The 27,964-nt window shown below is 31.6% G+C and overlaps 1 protein-coding gene across 6 annotated transcripts; it reads right to left on the reverse strand.

Annotated features, from left to right (window-relative positions):
• Window positions 1–294: 294 nt before the first annotated feature.
• On the reverse strand, window positions 295–27,845 carry LOC148616431 (adhesion molecule nephrin-like). 6 transcript variants are annotated; one of them, XM_088583457.1, is made up of 15 exons: window positions 27,714–27,845; window positions 24,616–24,936; window positions 20,770–21,048; window positions 19,311–19,622; window positions 18,023–18,319; window positions 15,588–15,917; window positions 14,792–15,106; window positions 14,231–14,353; window positions 13,955–13,973; window positions 12,068–12,150; window positions 11,729–11,744; window positions 11,058–11,137; window positions 10,248–10,263; window positions 9,482–9,558; window positions 295–6,941 (listed from the first exon to the last, which is right to left on the reverse strand). In XM_088583457.1, the coding sequence occupies exons 1-15, from the start codon at window positions 27,763–27,765 to the stop codon at window positions 6,841–6,843; spliced, it is 2,421 nt and encodes an 806-aa protein (XP_088439583.1). In that variant the 5' UTR covers window positions 27,766–27,845; the 3' UTR covers window positions 295–6,840. The 6 variants fall into 6 exon arrangements, 5 of the variants coding, with proteins under 5 accessions (XP_088439583.1, XP_088439584.1, XP_088439585.1 ...); XM_088583458.1 differs by lacking the exon at window positions 295–6,941 and adding an exon at window positions 6,948–7,545; XM_088583459.1 differs by lacking the exon at window positions 295–6,941 and adding an exon at window positions 8,950–9,092.
• Between the last annotated feature and the right edge of the window lie 119 nt (window positions 27,846–27,964).

A 27,964-nucleotide genomic window follows, 5' to 3' on the forward strand; every position in this document is an offset into this window, starting at 1 on the left:
GCTTCATTTGAGTGTAAGTTTAAATAAAATGATAGACAGTTATTTGTCTTCTGCATTTGCATAATTTGATTTGTATTCAACAGAAGGTACAAATAAGGTAATTTGCTCTATCACATACCAAAAAGATTTTCAATATTCGATGATATGTAAATTGTATACATTCATGGGTTTTTATTTTGAAAATGTTGAGTTTGAAACTTACGGATAATAGGTTTTTTCCTGTATTAATTGAATATTAATTTAGTCTGAATTATCATTTAGAATAAGCTTCTTAACAATAATGGCTCCTCAGAATATAATTAAAAACTATAAGCACTTTGGTACAAAATGTGATATAGACATGGGACATTAGTTTTTGAGTCTGATAGGTATTGTATCTTTATCAAAATAAAGGAACAACTATATTCATGTGTAGATTTTATTATAATAATTATTATTAAAATTAAAACCAGTTGGTTCCTTGTTTAAATACTCGAACGTCAACCAAGTACAACGGAGTTCCCTAAATTGATATATGTAAACGAAACAAATAATACACTGAATTGTAATGAATATATCATAAGTATACATGTTTAACATCTTTTTACAACAACGTTTGTAAAGTGTTGGTCTATGTCTAACACTTCAACAAAAGGAAACAATTTACACTTATTTATTGTTTTCCTTCCTTCCCAATGACTTTCAATGACTGTCAGTCTCAATAGCCTTATGTCTTCGATGAATATTTATACAACATGGTGCAAATTCTGATCATTGTTTTATTTTGTTTTCTTGAAATAAGTAAGCATATAACCACCAAATATTCATGGACAAAGAAAGTCGTTAATGTTAATTCTTTCCCATATTACAGCATCTGGCTCAAACACCCACGGAGAAAAAGATAAATGCAAGTGCAGCAATGAAAGGTGTTAACTTCACGACGATTACTTTGATTACAAAATTTTCAAACTAAACGAACACAATCAAGATATTTATCTGACCATTTTGCATCCGCCTGATGAATTGATCTTCTATAATTAAAGAAAGATGGGAAAACTAAGTTAGAAAAATAATATCTTTCCCATGGGCAACATTAGAAGGAAATATAATATTGTACTTGCTTAGGGGTTTGAGGTAATATCATCCCTTGTTCTCATTAGCATTTGATCTATTTGTTTATATAAATTGAAAATCCTACATGAAAAAAAAGTAAGGTAACATGACAGTTATCAACAGACCAGAAATAAAATGCAGGTGATTTGTATGGTTACTGCAGCATACATGCCATTTGAACTTAAAACCGATTACCATACTAATTTCCAAAAAATAGAAATGAACGCACATCATATATGTTAATATATTATACACACTGTTTTCCATTAGGAACGGCAGAAGCGATAAACTTGATCTTGGAATCATAATTGACCATTTGTTTTCAAATTCTTTGTTGTAATCATTGACATTTGAGGAGTCACTAGTAATGGCGAATGCTTTATTTCAATGATTATAGATGAGACAAATACACTACCTGGACATATTTAGATACGATCAATGCATTGATATTTTTAATTGAAAATATTTATATTTGTTATTATAATACTCAATACAGACAAGTTGTCGATATTCCATTGGTGACCAACTGTGCTCCTCTCACCTCATAAAGCCGATTTGTTCCCCTACTGTTACGTATCACAGTTTATGGTTGAACTATTTAAAGATCAATCAAAACATGATCTGTTGCATGATTTTAACAAAACCTAAGTTATTTTAATGATAGCTTGGCTTTAAATATTCCTAACTTTGAAAACTATGTTCAAGATATCTACGCAAAAAAACATAAGTTGACCAAGTCTAACATAACCAGTACTCAAACAACGTTCCTTGATTTAGATATAACACTAGGAAATGGCAGCCTTCAAACAATCATTTATGACATTTTTTTTATATATTTTTAATTTTACTTATCTAGATGGTTATATTCCCGAATTCACCTCCAACGGTACTCACAATTCTTAACCAGCCCGTTTTGCTCGTATGTGTAATGAGGGTTCAGAATGTAATGATCTTTCACAGAAGAGCTTTTACACTAAGGATAGCGATTTTACAAACTTCTAGAAACATTTACCGAGTCAGTGGTTGTGATTCAATGTGGATCCTGAAAAATTCGAAACTCTCAATTCAAGATTATTACCAGAATAATATAGCATTGAAACCTACAGTACCTGTATGGGATAAACTTCCAATTTTATGGGATATGGGACAATGGGGTATGAGGAATGGGACAATGGGCAATGGGCAATGGGGCATGGGGCAATCGGTAATGTGGCATTGGGAATGGGGTAAATGAATAGGGCAATTGGAATAGGGCGATGGCATGATTTTTATTTGTCAATCAAACAAACTGTTCTGCCTTTTTCCCGCAAGCAACGTACATATCATAATTTTATGACAGGAATTAAAATAATTTTTAAACAAACTTGTTTTATAGTAATGTTTAATTATTTCAGGTGTCACAGTTGATTATTCATTGACATTTTTTTTAAATAATAACCGGAAGTACATTTCCTTTTTATTAACAAAGTTTGCGCTCATATGATTTCTACACGTAAATCATTTTTGAAAATTTATACTAAAATAATTTTGTGTCGGAGACACTCGTATGACTTTAATATCGACAAATTAAACACATTGAGCAATGCTAACAAGACCATGTCAAATAAAATGTTGATTTCCTTTCAATTGGCAGAAATATGTTATTCGTCGCAACCTCGAAAAGGATAATAATATTGCCGTTTTCAATATTTTTAACAAGAATTTTAGACCATAATTGAAATTAAAACTGTTCACATCCTAGCAATATGCAGAAATGTGTCATTTAGTAATTGAACTGAAATCAATATGTCACAGTCCAACATATGATGCCTATTTTGACTATTCCAAAATTTTAAATAATTATATAAGACCATAAATGTAATTTCAAGTGTTCGCACTCATTCAATTTGCAAAAAAAATTCATTTTCAAGAATTTGGTCTGTAATACATGTAACACAGCCATCCACATAATAATAATATAGACAATTTTGACATTTTTTACATTAAATTTAGACTAATAGGAATATTAAAAGTTTTCGCACATAATACACTTTGTAAAGATATGTCATTTTGAAGATTTGTGGCTGAAATATGAGTATCGCAACCACCATCCGGATACTAATATTTGCATTTTTAATATTTTTAACAATAATTTTGGACCATTTTTTGGTCGCTCCAATACAATCTGCAGAAATATGTCATTTTTGAGAAATCTTATTGAAATAAATGTATCACAGTCACAAATACGATGCTTTTTTTTAACAATTTTAACATTTTAAACAATGATTTAAGACCATCTGCTGGCACTTATTCAATTTGGGCAAATATCTCATTTTCATGAATTTGGTTTTAAATATATGTATAACAACAATCAATAAAAGCCTTATCTGGACAATTTTAATATTTTTAAGAATAATTTTAGAAATCAAATTCATTTACAATTTATACATATATCTATAGTTTTAAGAACGTTTTGTATGATTATTCCTCATGCAGCTCGGGGTTGCGATAATACCTGTAAAATATGGAAATATCGCGTGATTTCGGTAATTCTCGAACTCGTCGACATGATTCTAAAATCAATATTTGATCAAAACAGTTATATCCTAATGCATTATATGTGTTTGATAAAATATTTACTTTACTGGTTTCTTTTCGGAATGGGGAAAGGCATTTGACGACGGGAAATAAGTCGATGCTATTGGGGATGGAGCAATGGGCAATGGAGCAATGGGGGATGGGGCAATGGGGAATGAGGAATGGGACAATGGGGTATGGGGCAAGTGGGAAGTTTATCCCATGTAGGGACTGTATGATATATTTTACTCTTTATACTCCATACCGAGTTAAAATCCAGACTCAATGATTAATCAAGGGAACCAAGGTTAAAAAGGTAATCAAAAGAATGTAATGCAGGGACAAAGACCAGACATGGAAAACAGACATACACAACAAAAAAAAAACATTAAGTAACTAAAATCATACATACAAAGTAACAAACGTAAATGAGCTACTCGATCTCCACTAAGAACTGGGAGCATGAACCAGGTGCACCGGTATGATAAGCGTCCTCTGCTTTTCTAGATACACCCATCGAGTTGTTAAAACAAGTCTTGTCGGGGGTAGATAAAAGAGGAAAGGAAAACTATGAAAAACATTATACATCTTTACTTAAATATAACCTGTACGCAAATACACATATATGAAATTCTTGGAAGAGCTCCTTAGTACTTTGTAAGAGCGGAAACAAAAAAAGAAGTAATTCAGTCAAAAAGACCAAACATTAAAAACAGATGCACACAATGAAAAACATAAAATAACACAAAATGATACACACAAGGGAATACAACTAAATGAGGAACTCGGACTGAAAACTGTGAAAATGGAGCAGATGCACCGGTTGCGTAAGCGTCCTCTGCTTTTCTAGAAATATCCGCCGAGTTGCTCATAAAAAGTCAAGCCCATGGTAGACGAAAGAGGGAAGGGGAATTTCGACACGTGAAACAAAGCAGTTGTAATGGTGTTGGTGGATAAACAATAATGATCCACGAGTTCATGATGACGATGAAACTCTGTAGTGAAGAATTCAATCTTGCAGCAACAGAACTCTGTTTCAAAAGTGTAATTATTAGAAATCTAGCGTGGTACAAAGAATCAGCGTAGTTACGGCAAGCTCAAGCATAACGTATGAGTTGTGATATGAAAAGTCCATACGCAGATGTTGAAAAAATGTTGCCACAGATGAAAGGACAGTTAGGTTGAACAGAGTTGGGAATGGTTGCAATCGACTCGGGAAGGGTCATACATCTCATTTCAACATGCATTTCATTTCAACATTCATTTCCTTATTCGCCATTATAGGTCGCACAGAGTTGGAAATGGTCACAGTCGACTCGGGAAGGGTCATAGATCTCATTTTAGTATTCATTTCCTTTTTCAACTTTCATTTCTTCCTTTTTAAGCCATCATTCCCTTATGCGCAATTTAAGGTCATTTTCATTATTGTTTATATACAGTTTGAGCTTGTCGAGTCAACCATCCACTATCCCAATCATCAACACAATCATGATTGTTTTCGGGTGCATTCGTATGTCTCATTTACGAATCAATTTGTTACAATGGTATCAAGTTGTGGTCACATTTCTGGCTTATTTCACTACTCCACACAAAATGCTTATAATGACACGTTTTAGACTGCATAGGTATTTATGTTTCAAAACTAAGAATACTTTAAATGTCTATAATTTTATTCGATTTCTCCTTTTCTTATCTTACCATGATGTATAGATGTGTAAGGTTTCGCAACTTTCTGCCTCAAGGTGTTGTAGTCGAAAAATCCATTAGATGCATTAGCTGTTGATTAGCTACAGCTTTAAATGTACATGTACTATGTTTAAAATAATCATTTATTCATATCTGAAAAATGTGTTTAAATAATTGATACAACGTAGTTCGATAAAAAAAGTTCGATATCACTAAAAATAATCAACTCGTTTAATAATTCGAAAATATATGTTTGGATTTAGATAATACAATCGAAGTTATATTTTTTTCCGACGTGGGTTAGGTTCTTGACAACAGCAGGACAACAGTGCAACACAGGAGAAATACGAAAAGTAGCAAAACAAATAATGTCATTTTAATTTTAACGTAATCTTAACCTATATTTTTTTATTTGTTTAATTTTAGGGAACGTTAAATTGTCTCCGTATTTACAATCCATTTTTGTTACTTCCGGGATATGACTTTTTTTCGTTGTTATGTTGGGGAACTTAAGGGAAATTAGCGATAGAACATGTAATAACCGTAGAACTAACACTATTTTGCGGTGCTTGTTCAACTTAAGTTCTTGTAGTTTAGATAAAATACGCACATTGTTAAACTTAATGAAAGGTTATAACAAAATTACCGAACTTATAAAATATTGCTGTAATCAAATGGAATATTCCAAAATGAAAGTCCGCATAACAAATTGCAACACTATGGTAAATACCGGAAAGTTTAAATCATTCCAATGTTGCTAACTTGGTACAGGGATATTTCAAAATGAAAGGTGGGTTAAAACAGTTTAAAAACACGCAAAGAACCCCCCACCCTCTTCCATTACGGTTAATTACTTCCGATATATTTCAACAAAAAGTGGGCAGCATAAAATTGTCACCAGTTAATATCGATAAAACCAGTAGTCAAAACAGTACAGAAGATGTGTACATAAATATGAGAAAATTAAAAGAATATCTTAATAAAATATATACAGTAAAACAATGTAAATCCTATTCATGAATTTCAAAGAAATTTGAGCTTTGTGTATAAGCTTTAAGTTCAAGATAAAATAATAAGGATATAACTACGGACAACTAGTTTGTAGATATTATAAAAAATCATAATCTTTAATCTGTTAAATCATGTCAGCATGTCAGTTCGTAAAATAAATAACTGGGTAAATAAAAGATATGAAACAGTATTACAAATTTAGTCTAACTATATGATTAAGCAGAAGATTTAGCCGAATCAACAAGATTTACAGCAGTCGTATCCGCATTAGCTGAAATTTCGGTTATCAATTTAAATCGTGCAACTCATACAATACTGGGGCCCCTCATATTATGATAAATATAACCAAACATATGTTGCTCTTACCTGTGGTATTTCTACAATATTAGCCTTTCTACATTAATTAATGAACACTGAAGTTTGATACATTTTGATTTGTAAATGTATTTGCATAAATTGGCGTTTTAGAAGTGACAGCCTGTACTCATGTACTCATCAAAAACCACCATCACAATTTCGCATGATCAAACTTTGGTTACTTCGATTCTGTGTATATGTTATACAACAGTTCTCTGATCTTTTTATTTTCACAAAACCTGAATACAATAAAAGAAACTGTGTGTAAGCTGACTTGCTTAAGCCACTAGCCTGCTCCAATCTTCAGAAACCACGCAAGAAAAAGTATGACACATTTAGGCAACAAACAAAACGTACATATGGCTTCATGTGTTGTAAAGTTATATCAAATTTAATTCGGTGATTTTAGATGAGTTAAGAGGTGTGTAATGTTTACCCTCCTCGGTCGACTAGTGACAATGTGCATGTTTTACAAGAGCAAACGCCAAGTGTTTTCCAGATGTAAAAAAAATGAGACGTGCATTATGTCCAAAGTCTTATGAAATTCGATTATTCTGTGAGTAAGTGGAAATCCTGATTCAAAATGTGGACGGACGAAAGGATGTACATATAGCATGATCGCAATAATATATTTTTCTGGTATAAGGATAAATTAACCATACTATACCTTGCAACTTTGACCGAGAAAAAAATTACATTCAGAAATGTACAGATACAATTTTAAACACAATAGATAAAATGTATCTGTGCGAAAGAAAATGTCGATGAGAATTGTTCTTATTATCTACTTTCCTGTGGAACAGGTGGAGAGCCGTCCAGAGTATTTCATGGCACTATTAGTTACTATAACAAAAATATATTTGTATTACCATTACAGCTGTTGCAGCATGGGTTGTTTTTTAGCATTACGCAACGAATGAAAATGTTTGCTGTTATTACTCCGGATGTTTAGCCAAGCAATTTGGTTGATTCTATGTTACCGAAAAAGCTTAGTTCATTGTTCCAATATCTGAACATATACCTGATGGACTGATCAGTGATGTACTAGCAATATCATCTGCCAACAATAATCCCCCTCTTTAAACGGCCAAGAGATAAATTTATCCTTTGATTTTGTTTTGATTTGCTTGTTTGTTTGTCTGTTTGTTATTTTGTTCCTTTTTTTCTGTTTATGTCTTTTTCAACGTTTCTTAAGTGTGTTTTTTATCCTTATTGTTGTTTATTTTTGTTAGTCTTTATGGCTTCGTTTTCTCGGTGGATTTTGTTTTCGTTTTACACACTCATGTTTTTTTTTTTGGTTTTACTTTCTTCTGAGATGAAGGCGAGTAACATTATTTATTTAGACATTCTTCAGGGTCAGAGTTTTCCTCTCCTCGTTTATCTACCCAGGACTTGACTTTTTATGAGCAACTCGGTGGGTGTTTCAAGAAAAGCAGAGGACGCTTACCCTACAGGTGCACCTGGTCCATGCTTCCAGTTTTTAGTGGAGTCCGAGTTGTTCATTTACTTTTGTTACTTTGTATGTATGATTTTAGTTACTTTATGTTCTTTGTTGTGTATGACTGTTTTCCATATCTGGTCTTTGTCCCTGGATTACATTCTTTTGATTACCGCTATAACCTTGGTTCCCTTGATTACTCTTTCAGAACTTGATATCAAATATACAACATGACCGGGTTTAGATCTTTGTTTTAATATTGTTTATCTATTTATCATGTTTATCACTTAAATTTGAAAATGTTGCAGATTGTTTATATATGTATATATGTTACCAAATTCAAATAAAAGAAGTCGATGCAGACTTTTTTCACTTGGTAGATACTTGTTACGCGGTTGTTTTTGAAGTCTGTTCTATTTTATATAAGTATAATCTATATGTTTAGATATAGTGTAGCTATTCCGGTTTTATAAGTTTTACGGGGGATTTATTTAAGGTTTGCGTGCGTTTGCATGTTTGGCATATTGGTTGTTTAAAATGTGTTTTCTTTTAACTCTCTTACTTCATAGTTTTGCATATCAAATGTAAAGACGGTCATGGGATTTCCGTCCATGGGGTTTGCTTTTTTATTCCCATTACTTATTCGCATTTTTATAAGGGCTTCACTAAAAGCTCTTTATCGGGTAAAGGTTATATGTAATATGAGGATAAAATGCATAATATACAGGCAGAAGAAAATTACTTTGAGACAGGACAATTAACAAAACACACGAACTCTGGCCAAATTGTCAAATAAACATAAAGACCTGTACAACTAAAGTATGTTATTAAACAAATATAACTATTGTTTTTTGCAAATGACGAGTATTCGTCACTCATAAAATACGTTTTGATGATAATGTATAAGTCTCAAATCAAATCAGCGTATTTGAATAAATTTTACTCGTGATATCTGCAAAACAGCAAAACAAAAAGCTATTAAGTTTAATTAAAAAAAATCTAGTTTTCGTGCTATGAGGCAAGCTTTTATTTGTTTTAGCGTTGTGCTCTTTGAGTAGAAATTTCCATACCAAATATGACTAATTATTGCATCTACATCGCTGAATGTACTTTTGGTTTTACAGATTCTGTTTTATCAAGAGAATCTTCTTATTTTTTTAACTGATAAATTAACATTTATAAAACAAAATATAACATCTTGTTAAATGGCAGTATTTGATGATAAAGGTAATGTTATTCTACTTATCATTCTTATATCAATTGTATAATGTTTCTTTATGCGGCTTTCTTCATGTACGCTACCCTTCCCTTGACTTAAGCAAATGCAATTAGTGTAATTACCGTTTGGCTTCTGGTCCAACTCCTCATAGACATTCGGTTTGTCTTTTGCTCCTACTGTCTCATAACTTTCACCTTTCCTAATTCAAGGTAAACATAAATACTTATTTATTCTTATTACAATATCTGTTAGCGTTTGTATAGCAATTTTATGTGATACAAGGTTTAATTTTAATACTAACACACAATTAATCATAAGATAGATGTTAATTGTGTTTTTTTTTTGTTTATCTGTGATTTTTAACTAACAATTCCATAAAAAGGAAGCGACACAAATGAGTTTGATTCAGTGTATACAGCCAGGTGCATTCGTACAAAACATTCTTAATATAATTAATATACTTTTTTAGGGTGTAAAAATTTTGCAAAAAAAACAGTACTAATAGTTGCATAAAAATTTTGTAAAAAATCTCCGACAAGGGTAAATTCGGTACCGGTTACTACACGACTCTGGAACAAATTTTACTCCTTAGATGACCTATACAAATATTTGCTTCTAAGAAAAATCAACATTTTCTTCCTTTTAAATTTATCTGATGCCATGGCATCCAGATCCAACGGAATTCATTGAACCATTTGGTCGCCATATTTGCTTTCAGTGGACATCGGTAAAACGTTGACAAGGTATTGCTGAAAGGGGGACCGGGTATAAAATGACGAGTGTGTGTAAGAAGTATGTGGTCTCAATATTTTGCTAATAAGGGGCTGGATTTGACTACTTTTTTGTTTGTGGTGTTGTAATTATACATTTGAATATTTATGTACATACCCACAATGTTTCTTGTCTAAAACAAAAATCTATAGGTATGAAAAGTACAACTTTTATGGGAATAATGTTATGATCTTAAATGCAAGAACATGAAGAAATATGATTTTGATGCAAAAAACCTCTCTCTTTGTCAATTGAAAATGCTCTGATCATAAGCTCGAGAAAAACATATATTTCGTTGTTGTGGTATTGTATTATTTCTAATTCTAGTTTTGTTCCCAGAAAAAAGAAAATGTAATGCTAGGAAAAGTGGTATGATATTCATATATCTGTCTGACAAATGCATTGTATTAAATTTTCGTTAAAAATGCGAACTGAACTAATATTTGAAGTACTTTATAGTTACTAAAAAGAATGGAAAGGCTAATATTTGCAAGTCTGAAATTAGTATTGTCTTCATTTAATGAAATAAACTAAACCTAAGATTTCTATTCAACGTAATTTGATAATTACATCGACAAAGGATAGAACAATTAGGTACTTATAAATATATTTCACCGCTTTATTTTAGGTAAGGGATATTGTTGTTCACTTCAGTTTGCAAAAGACGTGAACAAATATTAATATATATCACTGATTCAGATTATAAATCAAACGAAATAATGAGTCATGACATTTGTTATATTTCAATAAAGCTGTTGATTCTTTGCAGTTTCTTCAACTGCGTACTCGGGTAACTTTTATTTGATAGATGATAAGTAAGTGAACATGTTTGGTCACAACCATACCAAGTGGAATGTGTGCCAAAAATATTGCATGTGTTCCGTGGACAAGATAAGTATAATAACAAAGCCTTTGAATCACACTCACCTGCTCTTGTTTTGTGATCTAAACCTTCATATACATTCGGTTTATCTTTTGTTCCCAACTTCTCGTAATTCCGCACTTCGCTTCGTTACAAAAAAATAACAGAGATAAATGGACCGCCAGCAAGTATGAAGACTTTTTTTCCATCATTGTCTTTACTTACAACATCAAAAACTTAAGATATAATTGAATATGAAGTCAGTGTTACAGATGTTAAACTGTTGCTGCAAATGTAAGTCATGCTGTAGTTAGCTGATCTCGTACATAAATTACTCTCAACTTGTATCAATTTCCACCATGGTAACTGATTTTGTCTTCGTTTCCTGGTTTTGTTTTTTTTTCTTTTTCTACTCCGGGGATAATCTACAAGCAACTCGGCGGGTTCTGATAGAAAAGCATGGATGACTCTGAACAAGCGCGTTTTCTGATTTTATCTTTTTAATAGTTCTTGCTGTATGTCTAAATTCTTTGTCAACTCGTTATTCGTAGATAGTAATCCGGATTCAATTTGATCTTTTTTTTTTGTTTTTCATTTTTCTGTAAGCATGGCTAGAAAAGTATGCTGTTACATGTAATGAGTGACACTCAATACATTTGAAGGCTGTTTATCGAGTTAAAATGTGAAAAAGTGTTATAATGTTACAATCAACTTAAAAAATCAAGAAAGTACTTACAGTGCAGAACGTGGATCTACAAATATTTTTTTTTTAAATGCAGGAGGAAAAATAGAAAAGCCTTCTATATTAGTCAGAATGTATAATACATATGTTTCAGTTCATTGTTGAATAAAGAAAAAGACACGCATAAATATTACAAAGGTTATTACAAAAGTTTTTGTAAAGTTTGTTTTTAAGTATTGAAAACCATTACATTAATTATTAAAATGATTAGCAATGATCTGTTTAAAACATAATTAATACTATGTACATTTATGTTTATATTTAAGAAAACATTTGATAATTAACCCTCTTTGATAACATTCGACAACAAGTTCAGGAACATCACTTGTTTACCTTGATCGTCGTTATCGTCGGTTATATTGTAGTACACTTCAGGATGAGACTTTCTATCGACTGATCGATTATTCGACGAATTCCTGCAATGTAGTGGATAAGGCTTGTCTTAAGCATAGATGAGAAGAAAAAAAATAATGTTGTTAGGTATGGTATGCTTTCTCCTTGATTGTAAGGACGAAAATTAAGTTTTGCTAACACTAGTATAGAGAAAAATAACTATTATACAAATAAATACTCATGTTCACTATTTGACAAAATATATATTATGCAATATCATATCATAGAACGATATATGTGGTATGAACTAGTATGATAAAATAAATGGCAGAATTTTCTTATACAAGTAACAAGTTTGGATTGCAATTCCAAAAATGTGTAACTTATAAAGTTCCACACACACAAAGAAGATGAAGACATTTTTTCTATGTTCTATAGTTTCTCCCTTGTATCAATATTATGCCTGTTGTTCCTCGTTATCTTTCGGAAGAGTAATCAAGTGAACCAATGTTATAGCGGTAATCAAAATAATGTAATCTAGGGCTAAAGACCTGACATGGAAAAAAGACATACAAAACTAAGAACATAAAGAAACTGAAATCAAACATAAAAAGTAACAAAAGAAAATGGGCACCTCGGACTCCGCTAGAAACTGGGAAAATGGACCAAGTGCATCGGTAGGGTTAGCGTCCTGTTTTTTCACCCGTCGAGTTGCTCATAAAAACGTCTAGTCAGGGGAGACGAAAAAGGAAAGGAAAACAATGACAAATGAGTTTTCATGGTGCAAATGGATACACCATAACGATTCACAAGTTCATGATGGCGACCATAAAACTTCTGTAGTGATGATTACAAACTTGAAGCAATATAACCCTGTTCAAGAAGCCTAACTGTAAGAGACCTAGCGCGATACAAAAAGTTTTGCGTAGTTTAGGCAAGTTCTGGCCTAACGTATGAGTTGTGACATGACAACTCCATACGCAGGTGCTGAAGGGATGTTGCCACATGTGATAGGAAAATTGGCAATTCTGAATGGAAAGTCATCATGTGTTTAGTACAGTTTGGGCAATAGTTTTCATTTACCATCGATCTCTAACTGTAGGTCAAGATATGTGGCTGACTTCACAGTGCCTGTAGTATCCTTTATCTCAAGTTTTTGAGGACGATGCGATGTATCTAGTCCCCGACACTAGGATTGTTTAAAGATAGTACGTCATCTATATAGCAGAAACTGAGATTAAAGGATCTAGCCATTCGATGTTCTTTCTTTCGGATCAGATCAGCTATAAATTCAGCATTATAAGAGTGTAGTAATAGGTCAGCAAGTAGAGGAGCACCACTTTTACGATGCATATAATGAGTTTCTGGTTGCTTTGAATTTTGTTGGAAGAAAAAAAGTCGTTATATTTTTTTTTAGTTTATGGCTTGCGGTTTAAAAATTTTGTATTATGAATTATTCAAGTTAATTAATGTTCTTAGTTTTGTATGTCTGTTTTCCTTGTTTGGTCTTCGTCCCTGGATTTCTTTCCTTTGATTTCCGCTAGAACCTTGGACCTCTATGCAGGACTTATAGAACGCAGAACGAAGAATATCATAATATTTATTTATAAGATAAGGTTGCCCGTATTTTTTTAAATTTTATTTCGAAAGAATGTACAACTAAAAGAGAAAACTGCATATACGGATTACGAGAGGCAGAAATTGTTTTACATAATTTTTAAGATGCATCTCAAACAGTGTCTAGCTACAAAAAATTATGTAGTCACCTTATTTAATTCATAGTTCAAACATAATTATATTATTCGTATAATGTAATTAGACTCTAATTAACATAAACTTAATCATAAAAAATCAACTAACATCTTTAGATTTCACTTCAGGACTTACTTTGAATTGCTCCGTCTGTCTGAAAGAAAATACATATAAAATATATAATCGTACCTAAAATGTGTCCTTCTCATAATATTATTCTCTCGTTAGAAACACTAAAATATATTCCCTATACGTATGGTAAACCGTTCTTAATAGTTAAAGCAAAGCGATAACTGAAAATGTAAACAAATGGGTTTTCTGTTTTTGATACAAATAAAAACAGACCTAATAATAAAATGTTTTATTCCAAATGTGAATGTTTACAATATAACAAGGAATAAGCTATCATACCATTTAAAAGTCTGTAAACAAGCATAACATTGACGACAAAGAAAATCACAGTAGTAACAGACAGTCCTACAGCAACACCTTTTAGTGTATCTCTTTCTCTTTTCAGAGCACTAATATATTCAACTGAAAAGGAATCAAAATGGCGTTTTAAAATTGGCAATGATACCTTGTGTGTCTATAACAATCAAGTTCATAATATACAAATTATTTAACAGAAGTAGTTGTTTGATCTTTCAGGTGATAGTATACAATAGTATATATTTGATATAACGCAGGTTAATGGACTTTACTTCAAGTGTACTTACTTCTATATTTCAATCTTGTTGCCTACTTGATACAAGTGAGGTGAGTTTTCTGATTAGTTTCATGATTTACTTTGATGTTTAGATTCATTTTGAGATCGGCTGGTGCATTTTAAATTGAAGAAGGTCACCAATTATTTAGGTTTCTAGTTCTTCAGCACCATGTTTTATCTTGTTCAATGTTTAATGTATTTCAGTGTTAGTTTTAACTTTTAGGTGTTGCACTTTTAAAATAATACATTATTCATATTACATTAACCATTTGATTTTAGATCCGTCATTCCAACTTCAGTTAAAGTTTCTGCACTCTTGTTCAACTTGTTTTCGGCGAACATCTTAATTTCATATTTGGTTGAATGTTGAAGCCCGCTAATTTTAATTTGATGATGTTCGTTTGAATCTCCTCTGAGAGTCTTTAGACCCGTCAATGTTGTCCATTTCTTTGTGCCTTGTTTACGATAAAAAATGGCGAAAGTCTGTTTATATCCACCGTTATATCCTGCTACCCACTGAATTGTAATACTTTCTTCAGTTTGATCGATCACTTTTAAGTTCTGTGGAGGGTCCGGAGCACCTAAATAAGACAAATAGTTCTTCATTTCAATAAATTCCTCTTACCAAAACTGCTTCCGATACAAACCACTTAATCTGTCACGCAGACGAGAATAAAGCTGTATGGTTTGAAATTGGTATTTCTTGTTTACATTAACAATAAAGGATATACATAAATAACAAAATATCCAAATCTATATTTTAAACAGTAAATTCATATATGCTACATGTATGTATTTTTAGTGATTGGTTACAACACGAGTACAGTATACCGAAAAGTACAATTTTATATTGGATATTTTTGGCTCTGATTTGTAACTTGAAGAAAATATTTCAATTAAGATTTGTTTTCTTTATTTTTAGTTTCTCACAAAAAATCGCTTTCAAAATCTTTGACTTACATTTTCCATCGTCTAATCTAATAGAAGAACACATATCTGAGATTGAGATCTAAAAGTTCTGTTCTGTACTCTATATATCAATATTAGAGACAAATTACTTACTTATTGAATTAAATAATATGGTTTGTTCATTACTCCCTCTACTGTTACTGGCAACCAATTTATAAGTTGTAAAATCGGCATCCTTTACCTCATCAATAGTAAGTATAACCTGCAATCCATTAACCTCTATCTCTTTGCCATGAAATACAACTGATACGAATGTTTGTGAAGAAAACGTTTTGTATCCTGAATCCGATATCCGTATGTTACCATTGTACCATACAAAGTTTAATGCAGCAGGAACACTGTAGACATATACAGATATATTGGCTGACTTCTTTATTTCTCCTCTTTGCGACCAATCATTGTATAATGAAAACACTGGTGGAGCTGCAAAATTAAGAAGATAATTGGTGCCATTTTGTTATTGTATTACAGCATTCAATTTTTCTGCATTTCTTAAAAAAAAATAACGTCGTAAATTTCACTTCAACGTATTTATATATACCAAAAAAAAAAAAAAAAAAACACACACACACAATTCAAAGTATGTAAAGTGCAAAGCTTACGGTGGAATTTCTATTTTAATTTTGATTGTAGTTTTTGTTTTCTAAAGTAATAAAATGCCTTCATTTTAGTGAGTCTTAATTATATATAGAACCATCCTTAACATCAATTTAAGATAATCTCAATTGAAAACTTCCTCCTCTGCAAAAAAACTTGATAACCATTATCTAAATCGATATGTGATGTCAAACATTGCTACCTATTCTATAAAAACTCATTATAGAGTTTAGAATGACTTGCGTATACATAAAATTAGACGAATTAGACTGATAAATACTAAGAAGTTTACTCTTCCACAGGTATGGAAATTGAAGGAAAGTTTGCACATGTGCAAATGTGCTGACACATGTCAATTGTCGTCATTAATATGGGCTTCTGGCCGATAAAACGCTTATTTGAAGACACTCAAGTAGAATATATTTGTTATTATGGTTATCTATGGTGATATATATTCTCATATTCCTTGTCGAAAACAATATATTTTATTCACTTCTGTTATTTAACGGGGTCATTCGCTAGATCCAGAACATGAATGTACGTGTAAATTTAGTAAATTACATGTGAAATCGTCTCGCCACTTGTTATAAAACCACTTGTAATATAAAACCTGTAACACGTTGCCACGTCGACTAAATATAAATATATAACTACTGTGTATCAGTCCGAACATAAATCAGTTGAAAATTTTGTTCGGTCAACTGCAAAAATATTTGAACACATGAAATGTATAAACATTTGTTTTTCTTAATGTTATTAATCTCCATGCTAATTTTGAGTGTAATTAGAGGTTGATAATAATATTTTGTGCAATGTAGGACAGCCCGTTTGACATTTTGTTGCACTAATAATTGTAGTTGTTCATTGTTAAGCAATATTATTCAAAATTTCAGGTTTTAAACATTGGGATAATTGAAGTGAATTATTGTCAGGTGATTATATAAAATGAAAGAAAAGGTATGTTTGCCTAGTAATTAGCATTTATTTAACGTTAGAAAATCAATCGTTAAAGTTGTTTTTTGTAATCGTAATCATCCTTCTGTAAACTCATTCACAACAATCAATTCATGATTAATACATTTTTAAGATGTTATCTCCGAATACGGCGTGTGCAGCTTAATGTTTTACATAATGACCAATAAAACAGAAAATTAAATCAGCGGATACATGTATGTTAAGCATATACTGGTGTAGAAGATAAAGACGTATATTGAAGAACTTGTGGATCTGTATATTCCGACCAGATGAAGACAAGACAGTCAACAGATTGTGAAAAAAATAATTATATTCATTTATATGTACCACTTAATTAAAATATATGAACCATTATCCAATTACGAAAGCGTACACAACTAAATGTAAGGATTTGTCGGGAAATCAGAATTTATTTTGTTTGGAATTACCGTCTAGAAATAAATCCTGAAGATAAGTGTGCATATTCAATTCATGTTAATCTGTAGTAAATGATATTGGCATCATTTGATGACATCTTTTGATATATGTAATTTGTCGTTTTTTGTTTTTGTTTGTTTTTTGTTTTGTTGTTTCTTTTTGTTGTTGTTGTTGTTATTTTGTTTTATGTATAGCTTTTGTTTACAGTATCTGTCATTATTTTATGCGATTCATTTTTTGGTAATGATGTTTTTATATCAGAATGAAGAAAATATATGTTCTTACCCTACCGGTGCACCTGGTCTATGCTCCCAGTTTCTAGTGGAGTTTGAGTTGCTCATTTGGTTTTGTTACTTTTTATGTTTGATTTTAGTTACTTTATGTTTTTTTTGTTGTGTATGTCGGTTTTCCATGTCTGGTCTTTGTCGCTGGATTGCATTCTTTTGATTACCCTATAACATTGGTTCCTTTGATTACTCTCTCAATATCCATAATTCCTAAGTGACATTATGGTCTGTGCATCCAATAATTTATCATACCATTAACGGTAATAACTCCAGATCCAGATTTCTGTGTACCTGTATCTGGGATACCATTACCAACTGTACAGTTGTATCTCCCTGTATTCTGGTATTGGAGATTTTTGTTTACATCTTGAAGTGTAAGTGTACCATCACTGGTACCATTAAGTCTCCGTACTAAAGTCCCCTGTAGAGTTTCATGGGTCCAGCCATAGAAGGTGTATCTATCAGGATTACCATCAGCTATACAGGACAGTTCTGTGTGTGCTATCTCCTCAGTTAACGTTTTGGCTCCTACTGTCACTGTTGGTGGATCTGAATTAAACAGAACGTATTAAATGGAATATTAAAGTTAATATGCCCATTTACAGAAGGTACAATGTATATGCATCATGATTACCATCTGCTTTACAGGACAAAGGCATTTGGACGTTTGGAAAAACTCTTCCCTTAACTGTAACTGTTTTATCATTTAAACTTAGTGCTGAAGGGTATCGAAACCAGATATCCCAATACAATGAACCGGATTAAGTACAAATAATACAGAAAACAAACAAGTCGTAATTTTCGAGTACTTTGATTGGCAAAAAAAGTGGGGCTTATTCAATAATGCCTGTATTTATTGTGACCCCTACAGTGTCTGCACCTTGCATCATCGAGTACAGCAAAATTAATTTCATCTTGTTATATAATCAACAGATTGTACTATGTTTCCGACAAAAGCACAGTTTTGCTTGTGCACCCGAAAAAAATAATTGTACATGACAATACATGTATTATGATATACTCCTTTCCTATGTTCGAACTCAATCATTTAATTATTAGCAATATTTTGTTTTTGCCAATTGGACATGTCATCTTAAGTAAAATACATAATGACTGTAAGGCTACTCCTAGAATTTTTAATCTTAAGCAATTTATCATTTTTTCATATATGAATTTAAAACTACCAACTATCAATTCATGATTATATTTATTTGTTATAATTTAACTGTACTAGCCACTTATTGGTTGTGAATTAATATTTATGTTACTTGAAACAAATATTTTAGTTTCAAGTTTACAATATAACTTGTTTTGGCTACATGATTTCAATATTTTGACATCAAAAAGTTAAATAAATACAAATACAAATCAATTATAAAAATAGAGTTGACAAAATAAAATCTGATTGGCTGCATTGAGTTTTCTCCTAACTGCTCAATACTGCAAAATTATAACGGAGATTGCCTTACTGAACATAAAATAGAACGCAGTGCATTTGCATACCTAAACTAAATATGTTAACTTTACATTATCTACTTACATTTGACATCGACAGTGATAGGTAGAGCAGGTTCTACGCCATCAGGAGCAGCAATATTTATGGCTTTACATCTGAGGTTTCTTCCATTTTGATCTTTGGTTAAAGTTAACCTCAATCTAGAGATAACTTGAAAGGTCGACCCATCTAATATACTTGATGTTATTACTGAACTGTCAGTGATGTTTACATTATCGATATACCAATTAAAAAATGCTACTGGTCTACTACCAATTGAAGTACACATAATCTCCAAAGTGTTGCCATCAATGACACTCACTGATCCCTGACTGTAAGTTGGTGTCATTGGTTTTACTGTAAATAGTAAATGTACTAATTTGATAAATTTTACCATGAAATCAAATCTTGAATGATAAGATGTGTAGCCATTAATTGTTTGGTTCAGCAAAGTGTTCAAGAAATCTGATATTTAACATAACAATTGAGATCGTAAATTAAAAAAAAAACTTAATTACTGCCTATTACTAGAAATACAATTACTAGAAAAAAAAAACTAAATATACAAACGCCAACATAAATTTTCAAATATCTTACCTATAATACCATGAAGACAATAAATTAAACCAGAAAGAAATGTATTGGGTAACTGGCTAGTAAAGATCGAAACATGTTAGAAATTATATTCTACATAGGAATTTCACCGAGTAGGTATAAATGAGGTGATTATAGTGTTATAAGGCGAACTATACATTCTGTCCTGTGAAAAAGACCGATCAGTATGTACAATGTGATTGAATATCAGAATGTTATGTGTATTAAAATGCTACCAATAATCGTATCAAAAGGAGAACGAAAATGAGCCTATTACTTGAATTATTCTCAATAAATACTTTGTATGGCTGTGAAACTGGGTTCGTAAACTGTAATCACCGATGGTTGTAACAGGTTATTGTTCATGTGAAATTGTGTTCAACTACAAAACATATATGTTCATTTATGTGTATTATCAACACATTTTAGTATATATTTTTGTTCTCTTCCTCATCTCGTCCTGATCCTCCACCAAAGCATAAGGATGCCAACGAAACTTAACAGTATTGATGATAAGGCAGCTTCATCTAAGGCTTATTTACCTTACCTAATTTAATTACATTATTTAGATTTCGTTGCTTTTAGGACCAGTTGTGTGAACAATAACAGGAGGAGCATATTTTTTTCTCGACAAAAATCTCCTATATGTTCCAAAGCACACGGTTAAAAGGGGTATAAATCCAACATATTGAAGGCAATGGCACGTTCTGATATTCTTCCTTGTTAAATGAAACTATTATTTATAGTAAAGAAGATGTTTGAAAGACCGACAGAGTTGGCAATATCAATATTTACGCCACATTTAAAACCATAATTGATACAATGTGTCTGTTTACGAATAGTTAGGAGAGATGAAACCGAAATACGAAATTAGAGGTTTTTTTTTACTTTACCTACGAAAAGTACATACAATTAAGAACAATTTCCGCTGAATCATTCATAGGGAATGAATTTATTTGTGTATATCCAGTCCTACATACAATTGTCTGTCCATCATCTGATCTATCTAATGTTTGTATAGTGTATGTCACTATTTGTTTATCACTTTTTACGACAGACCCGGACCTCAATATCTGAACATCAGGAACAGGATTTCCACCGGCAGAAGTACATGTTATCTGTAAACTCTGACCTTCTGTACCAAGTAATTTGTTGTCTGTTTTCTGTAGACCAACACTTGATGGCCCAACTGTAAATGGAAAACAAATACTTTCATGAACATATACATTGGCAAATTTATTGAAGAGGATGTTGAGTAAATAAAACAGTGATTCAATTAATACATGTATCTGTATTTTTTCCTTCAGCACCTAGAATAGTTGGTCTTTTTCAGTAGAGCAACACTTGATAGCCTATTTATTAATGCAAAGAAATACCTACATGAATATATATTAAACTCTATGGGATGTTGTTACAAATGCAGAGATCCCGAAGAAATGGGGCAAGTATGAACTTCATTTCAACTTGTAATTTTCATTGTTATCAAATATCAATATTTGACTCAGCAGATGTATGTTTTATGCAAAAAAGGGTAAAATATAATAATTAACTGGACAGAGTGAATAGCGAATAATAATAATAATACTTCTTTTTCACGAAATTACAGAGTTAGTGAATACACTTATCTTCCCTTAGGTCCTCAAAAATAAATAAACAATAATTCAATAATAAATATTTCATTAATACACACAAAGACAGAGTATCACAAAAACATCAACTCTTTTCTTTGGGTAAAATGCATCTTAATCTGTTTTTTAAAAAATTGGCAGCTTTTTGAACTCTTTTCTGTTGTTGGAATGTTGTTCATCAGTGTTTGACCAGCGTAACTGCATGTAACCTTTTGTAGAGAGGTGTTCTCGTTCTGGGAATAATTAAGTTATCTTTTATTTGTGTTTCGTAATTAGCAATAGTTGCTCTCAAATATAAGCTTTATCTTTTTAGAGAGATACGATGTTGCTTTGTTTTTTGTGCTTTAAAAAAAATATTTAAAAAAACACATTTGTGATATATCATTCTATTTTCAAATGTTCAAATCGTTTGAACAAGGGCGCAGATGGTGGAAGGCATTTTGTATCATTGACTAGTCGTATAGGCCTTTTTGTACTTTAATAATACGGTTAAGATTTTCCTGATTACAGTTCACCCAAATGACTATACAATAATCAATAGGAGTTAAGATATAAATCTTAATAAAAAAGTTCACTTGAATTAGGATTTATAAGTTTCTGTATCTTAAATAACAGATAGATACGACAAGGTATTTTTAGACAGACATCTTTCACGTGCTTTGACCAGCATAATTTAGGATTTATCATCACTCCAAGTAACTTCATAGATATTTGAATAATATTAGAGTTTATTTTTCATGATGGAACATCACTTTGTGACAAAAGTTTCTCTCTGGTTCTAATCAATATACACTCTTTAATCACAGTTTATAAACATGGTATGACTTTAGTACCATTTATTTATTTCACAAGGTCTTGTTGTGTCATAGGCTTTAGTTCTATTACATCTTTACTCAATAAATGAATCGGTGAATCATTAGCATACAGATCAGTATTACTATTTTGTTTGAAGTGGAAGGTCATTGGTGTATGAAATAAACAAAAGAGGACTTCAAAATGAGCCTTAAGGTACACCTTATTATATTTAATTTTTGTTTATGATATTACATTCCTTATTGATTTTTCCCTCATTCATTATATATTGAAATGTATCAACTCTGTTGATCAAGAATGTCTGCGATGAATGACCAGGCCTTAAACCTGATTGATCAGGTGGATTAACTCAAATTTATAGAGTTAATCATAATGATGGGAATAAACATGCGCTGAATAAGTTTTGAGATAATTTGTAAAGCCAATATAGATTTGTGGGGAGAACACGATCACCCGCTATGAAATACGGTATCGTTTCTACATTTTTTAAAGCACTGTAAAAGTTTCTATCATTCTGCAAAAATACATAATAGAGGTGCTGCAATAATAGGGATACTTAGTTCAAGCAATTTATCTGATCTTGAAAACTTAGTTTCAGGTAGTTTGTCTAACTATAGAACCAAATCGTAATTTGGGATACATTTTTTTTTCTTTTACTGCACAAAATGTTATACGTTTAGTAATGCGAGTAGGTTTAATGAGGTATTAATGTTGAATCTCTAAGGTTTGGAACACATATGAAAAATTCATTAAATTCAATAGTCGTGGTATTTGATTTTTCTGTCCTAATATACCCTCTCAAAAAGAAACACATGGGAAAAAGTTCATAACGATACATAGAAATCTAAAACTTGCCACAATTATTCTCAAATAATAATCAAGGGATCCAAGATTATAGCGGTAATCAAAAGAATGTAGTCCAGGGACAAAGACCAGACATACACGACAAAGAACATGAAGTAACTAAAATCATACATACAAAGTAACAAATACAAATGAGCAACTTGGACTCCACTAAAACCTGGGAGCATGGACCAGGTGCTCCGGTAGGGTAAGCGTCCTCTGCTTTTCTAGAAACATCCGCAGAGTTGCTAATAAAAACGTCGAGTCCGGGGTAGACGAAAGGAGAAAGGAAAACTATGATATCGTGAACAAATATGTTTTCATGGCATAGATGGATACACCATGAGCAGTGATATGAATACTCAATAAGCAGGTGCTGAAGGGATGTTACCCAAACGAAAAGAAAGTTCTGAATGTAAAGTCATCATGTTTGTCGTAAGGTTTGGTCAATAGTTTCGAAGTTTCACTATCAGTTGAGATAAAACTAAATTTCATTTTAATGTCAAGTATCACAACTTAAATGTAAATATTTGTTAAGCCCTCCGTTTGCCTACAACACAGCTGTTACTAATTATGACATAGACTCAATCAGATGCTGTATTTGAGCCTACATTATTCTATTTATATATACATAAACGTCTAAATATATGCAACATTGCCAAATGATGGCAAAATTTACATCAAATATTTCGGATGACCGATATCCTTAAACAGCATAAACTAACAAAGTTCAAAATCAAAACATTGATTCTTAAGCTGAATGACGCAGTGGGTGATTGTACTTTTATCAAAGGCATACACAAGCAAATAGTAAAGAATCTGACTGAGAACGAGAAATGAATTGAATGTGAAAAACATTTAAGAAAAGTCAAATTATAGTAGTACGTCGTATTGATGTATAGCATATAGTGGTGTACCAGCTTTAGACCAGAATCTCGCAATGAATTTTTGTTAACTGTATGACTAATAATTTAATGTTTTGTACTTAGGAACGGTCAATTATAGCTTGAAAAGTGCCCAGCAACCATGTGTATATTCGTTATCGATACATTGATTACTACCTTCAGATACCAAATGTCAAAGGTCAGGGTCATTATATAAATCAGCCAAAAACCATATATCGAAACTGTTTTTACGTTTTTCTGCAAAAGTGGTAACTCGATCTATTACCTTTTTATAGTTCGCTTAAAATGTCATTTTGTATGCAAATGTAAATATCTATAGAAAAATTAGTTGGAAAACATCGATTCATGACATTTTCACGAATTGAACATTTCGTTTGTATTTAGCGTATGATGACAAAATATAATTTGTATAATTATTCAAATTATTAACATTATTTTTCTTCCATTACTTCGTAATAAAGGTTTAGCAAGGAAATTATTCGACACATTTTAACGCCACTTCAGACTCTTATTATGTATGGGTGAGAACTTTTTGTCAGCACCTCTACTATTCTACATCATACTTACCTAAAATAACCAGTTTCTGTACAGACTCTATTGATGTAGATCTCAGATTGCATTTGTAGTAACCTTCATCTTCTTTCTTTAAGATGTTGATTACAAAGTTATATTCTCCATTGCTGAAGTCTCCAGTGACATTAAATCTAGGATAAGAAGGAAGTTTGGTATTTAAATCCCTGTTAAGTGTATATATTGTCCAGGCACTGGTTGGATAAACAGGACTGTACTCCCAAGCCAACACATTTGAACTTGTGGCTCGATGTGGACAGTTGAGCTGAACTGAGGTATTTTCAAACCTATGAACTTCAGCGGTAGGTTCAACAGCATCTTTAATTGTAAATGAGGACTATATCATTCATTATGTTTTAAGCACTAAAACCTTTATCCCAATAATTCAAGTATTCCCCATTATTTATGTCTTTTACAGTTTCAATCAATTGAATTAGAAATTACAGGGATATCAGAGAGTAATTACAATGTAATAAGTAAGGTAGCGAGTATGTTACACAAACCCAGCTTTATAACAGGATGCAAGAAAAAGTGTGTCGAGATTAGACTTTGTCTAAATGGACACATTTGGGCAGCGATTATGGGGACACCTAAGGCCCCAGTTAATTGGGAGCTTAGATGCCTGTATAAAGGAAATGTCGACGAGTACATAAAATTTGGAAAATACCAATTCCACAGTTTTCCTGTAAAAAAAACCTTCAATTACGTATCGGAGAAAGAAAAAGAAACAGTTACATAAATTTAATCATCACGCAAGAGTGAGATGTTTTGGTACAAAAGTTGTACTTTTTGTTGAAATTATTTCGCTTCCAAACATTAACAAACGAGTACGATTGCGCCATTCATATGCTATTTCGTACAAATGTCATATAATATTTTGACACACATGGAAGAAGGACCTCCAAATCATTTTATCCCTAATGATGTGTATACCCCTCTACCACAATATCAGCTTAAACTATTACATATCATTGGGGGAGTTTGAAATAACAAAGTATGGGCATTAAATATCGTAGTGGGGAGTTAAATTATTATAAGAGGAATATACAATATCACAACAGGGGGATTCAAATATTGCAGTAAGAAATTATCATGTCACAGCAGGCGGTTCACTTATCATAAGGGGGAGGGGAAGGTAAAAGGCTGTTTCGGGTTGGGTCAAAATATCACAGTCGAATGGCTTTGTTGAAATTATTTCAACAAAATTTATTACTATAAGGGGTTATTCAATCGTAAAAGGGAGGTTAAAATAAGGGGTTTAAGTATTGCAATGGTGTTTAAAATTTGGCAGAGGCGGATTCAATTATCATAAAGAGATAGTTGAAATATCACTATACTAGATAAGGCATACGATAGACGTTCAGTCAAACCGGAATAGGTAACAGACAGGCCCGCATAAATTAGTCAGGGACGTGAATTCAAAGTGCACGTAGGCTTTGGGGTTATCTATAATTAAAATATGCAATTCAAAAACAAACGAAAGAAAACAAAATATTTACAGTATCTAGAAACGCTAATCCTTAAAAAAAGGAATGGACAACCGTTTGCATGCCATATCCCGCCCATTTCCCATAGCCCAATTCTCCCATCCCCAGCTGCATCGCATTGTTTCCTTTTGTCCAATGCCCATTCCCCATTAAATAAAGAAAAAAGTAAAGGAAATGTATTATCAAACACATATATGCATTAGGATGGACAAAGTTTTGGGCAATTAATATCGATTTTAGAATTTCACAGCCGGGTTCGGCAATAACTGATACTTGCATTGAAAATAATCGCTACTCCGAGTTACATGAAAAATAATCATGCAAAATATTCTTAAAACTACAGAAACATGTATGTGCATAAATTGTGAACGAATTTAATTTGTCAAACGATTCTAAATAATATACTTGGATATTTTTGCTTTATTTTAAATTTAAAGTGGGGAAACACTAATTTCCAAGAGTATATATTCTGTCCCCATTCCACAAAATAACATATTTCTGTAAATTGTATGATAGCAAGCAAATTTGATTTCAATAATGGAATAATATTATTGTTTAAAATGTAATAATTGTCAAAATAAACATCGCCCAAAATTAATATAAAAAATATTAAAATTGGCAATATTGGTATACCGTTGGTGGCTTTGGCACTGATATTTCAGTCTAAGATCTTTGAAAGACAATGTTTTGCAATGTGTATATGATCAAACACTTCTAATACCATTTATTCTATAATGTTAAATTTGCCAATATATGTAGAAAGCCGGCTCTTGTGATATATATACGTTAGATCAAATTCTTACAAATTAGAAATCTTTTTTGCAACTTAAATGAATGTAAGCACTTGGAATTTCTTCATCATATGTGTGGCTGCGACACATTAGTTTCTGTCAAATTTCTGAAAAAATGACAAATTATTGCAAATTGTATGGGTTTTGTAACAGTTTTAGTTTCAATAATGGACCAACATAATTGTTTAAAGAATGTAATTATTTTGAAAGTTTGCATCACGGGCATTAGTGTTATTAAAAAGAGACCGAAGGATTTGCAGTCAATTCTTTAAATTTAATTTTAGTATCAACATTAAACGATAGTACTTTTAAAATGTTGATAACGTCACAGTCACATTACAAAATTTGGTATATGAGAAGTGGACATTTTTTTCATCTCATTAAAAATGAAAATATGCCATTAGAGAAAATGCTCGGCTTATGATTAAATTTTTCATGATCAAGATTTCTATTGTGATTTGCGGTTAAGGCATAAATCATCTTCAAATTTCAAAATGCGTTTAGCTGATTATTTAATGATATAAACATGCATTAGTCTAAATGTTAAACAGTTCATGTTTTAAAACTAAAAAGCGAAGAATTTGCCTTTTTTTCTTTTCTGCTAAAAAAACACTTATAAGTGTAAAAAAAGTATATGTAACAAAAGTTTTGAAATTAATTTTCACAGTAACAATAATTGGGTAATTTGCCTTTAACGTCGAATGTCAAATTATTCTTTTTTCCATCATTTTGAATATAAAACTAAAGAATAGGTTTATATACCATTATTCAAATTTAAAATAATCATTTCGAAAAACCGCATTTACATGAAACTTACATAAAGCTTCTGAAATATACATCACTACAAACACAGTCCTAGCAACGTCCATCCTGACGATACATAGTAAAATTTACTTCCTTAAATGATTTATTTTGTTGCTAAAATTAGAGCACTAAAACATTTCACATTTATAAACCTTTAAAACCTATTTTTAGATCTGTCTAATGAACTTTAAAACTCTAAGCGGTTACCTGAGTACCTTTTAAAGCTTTGTGTATGACTTACTTCAATTGAATATGATAATGTTA

Source organism: Perna viridis, chromosome 5 (assembly GCF_037379345.1).
Source record: "Perna viridis isolate PV_CMFRI_1.1 ecotype Kerala chromosome 5, ASM3737934v1, whole genome shotgun sequence".
NCBI lineage: Eukaryota > Metazoa > Mollusca > Bivalvia > Mytilida > Mytilidae > Perna > Perna viridis.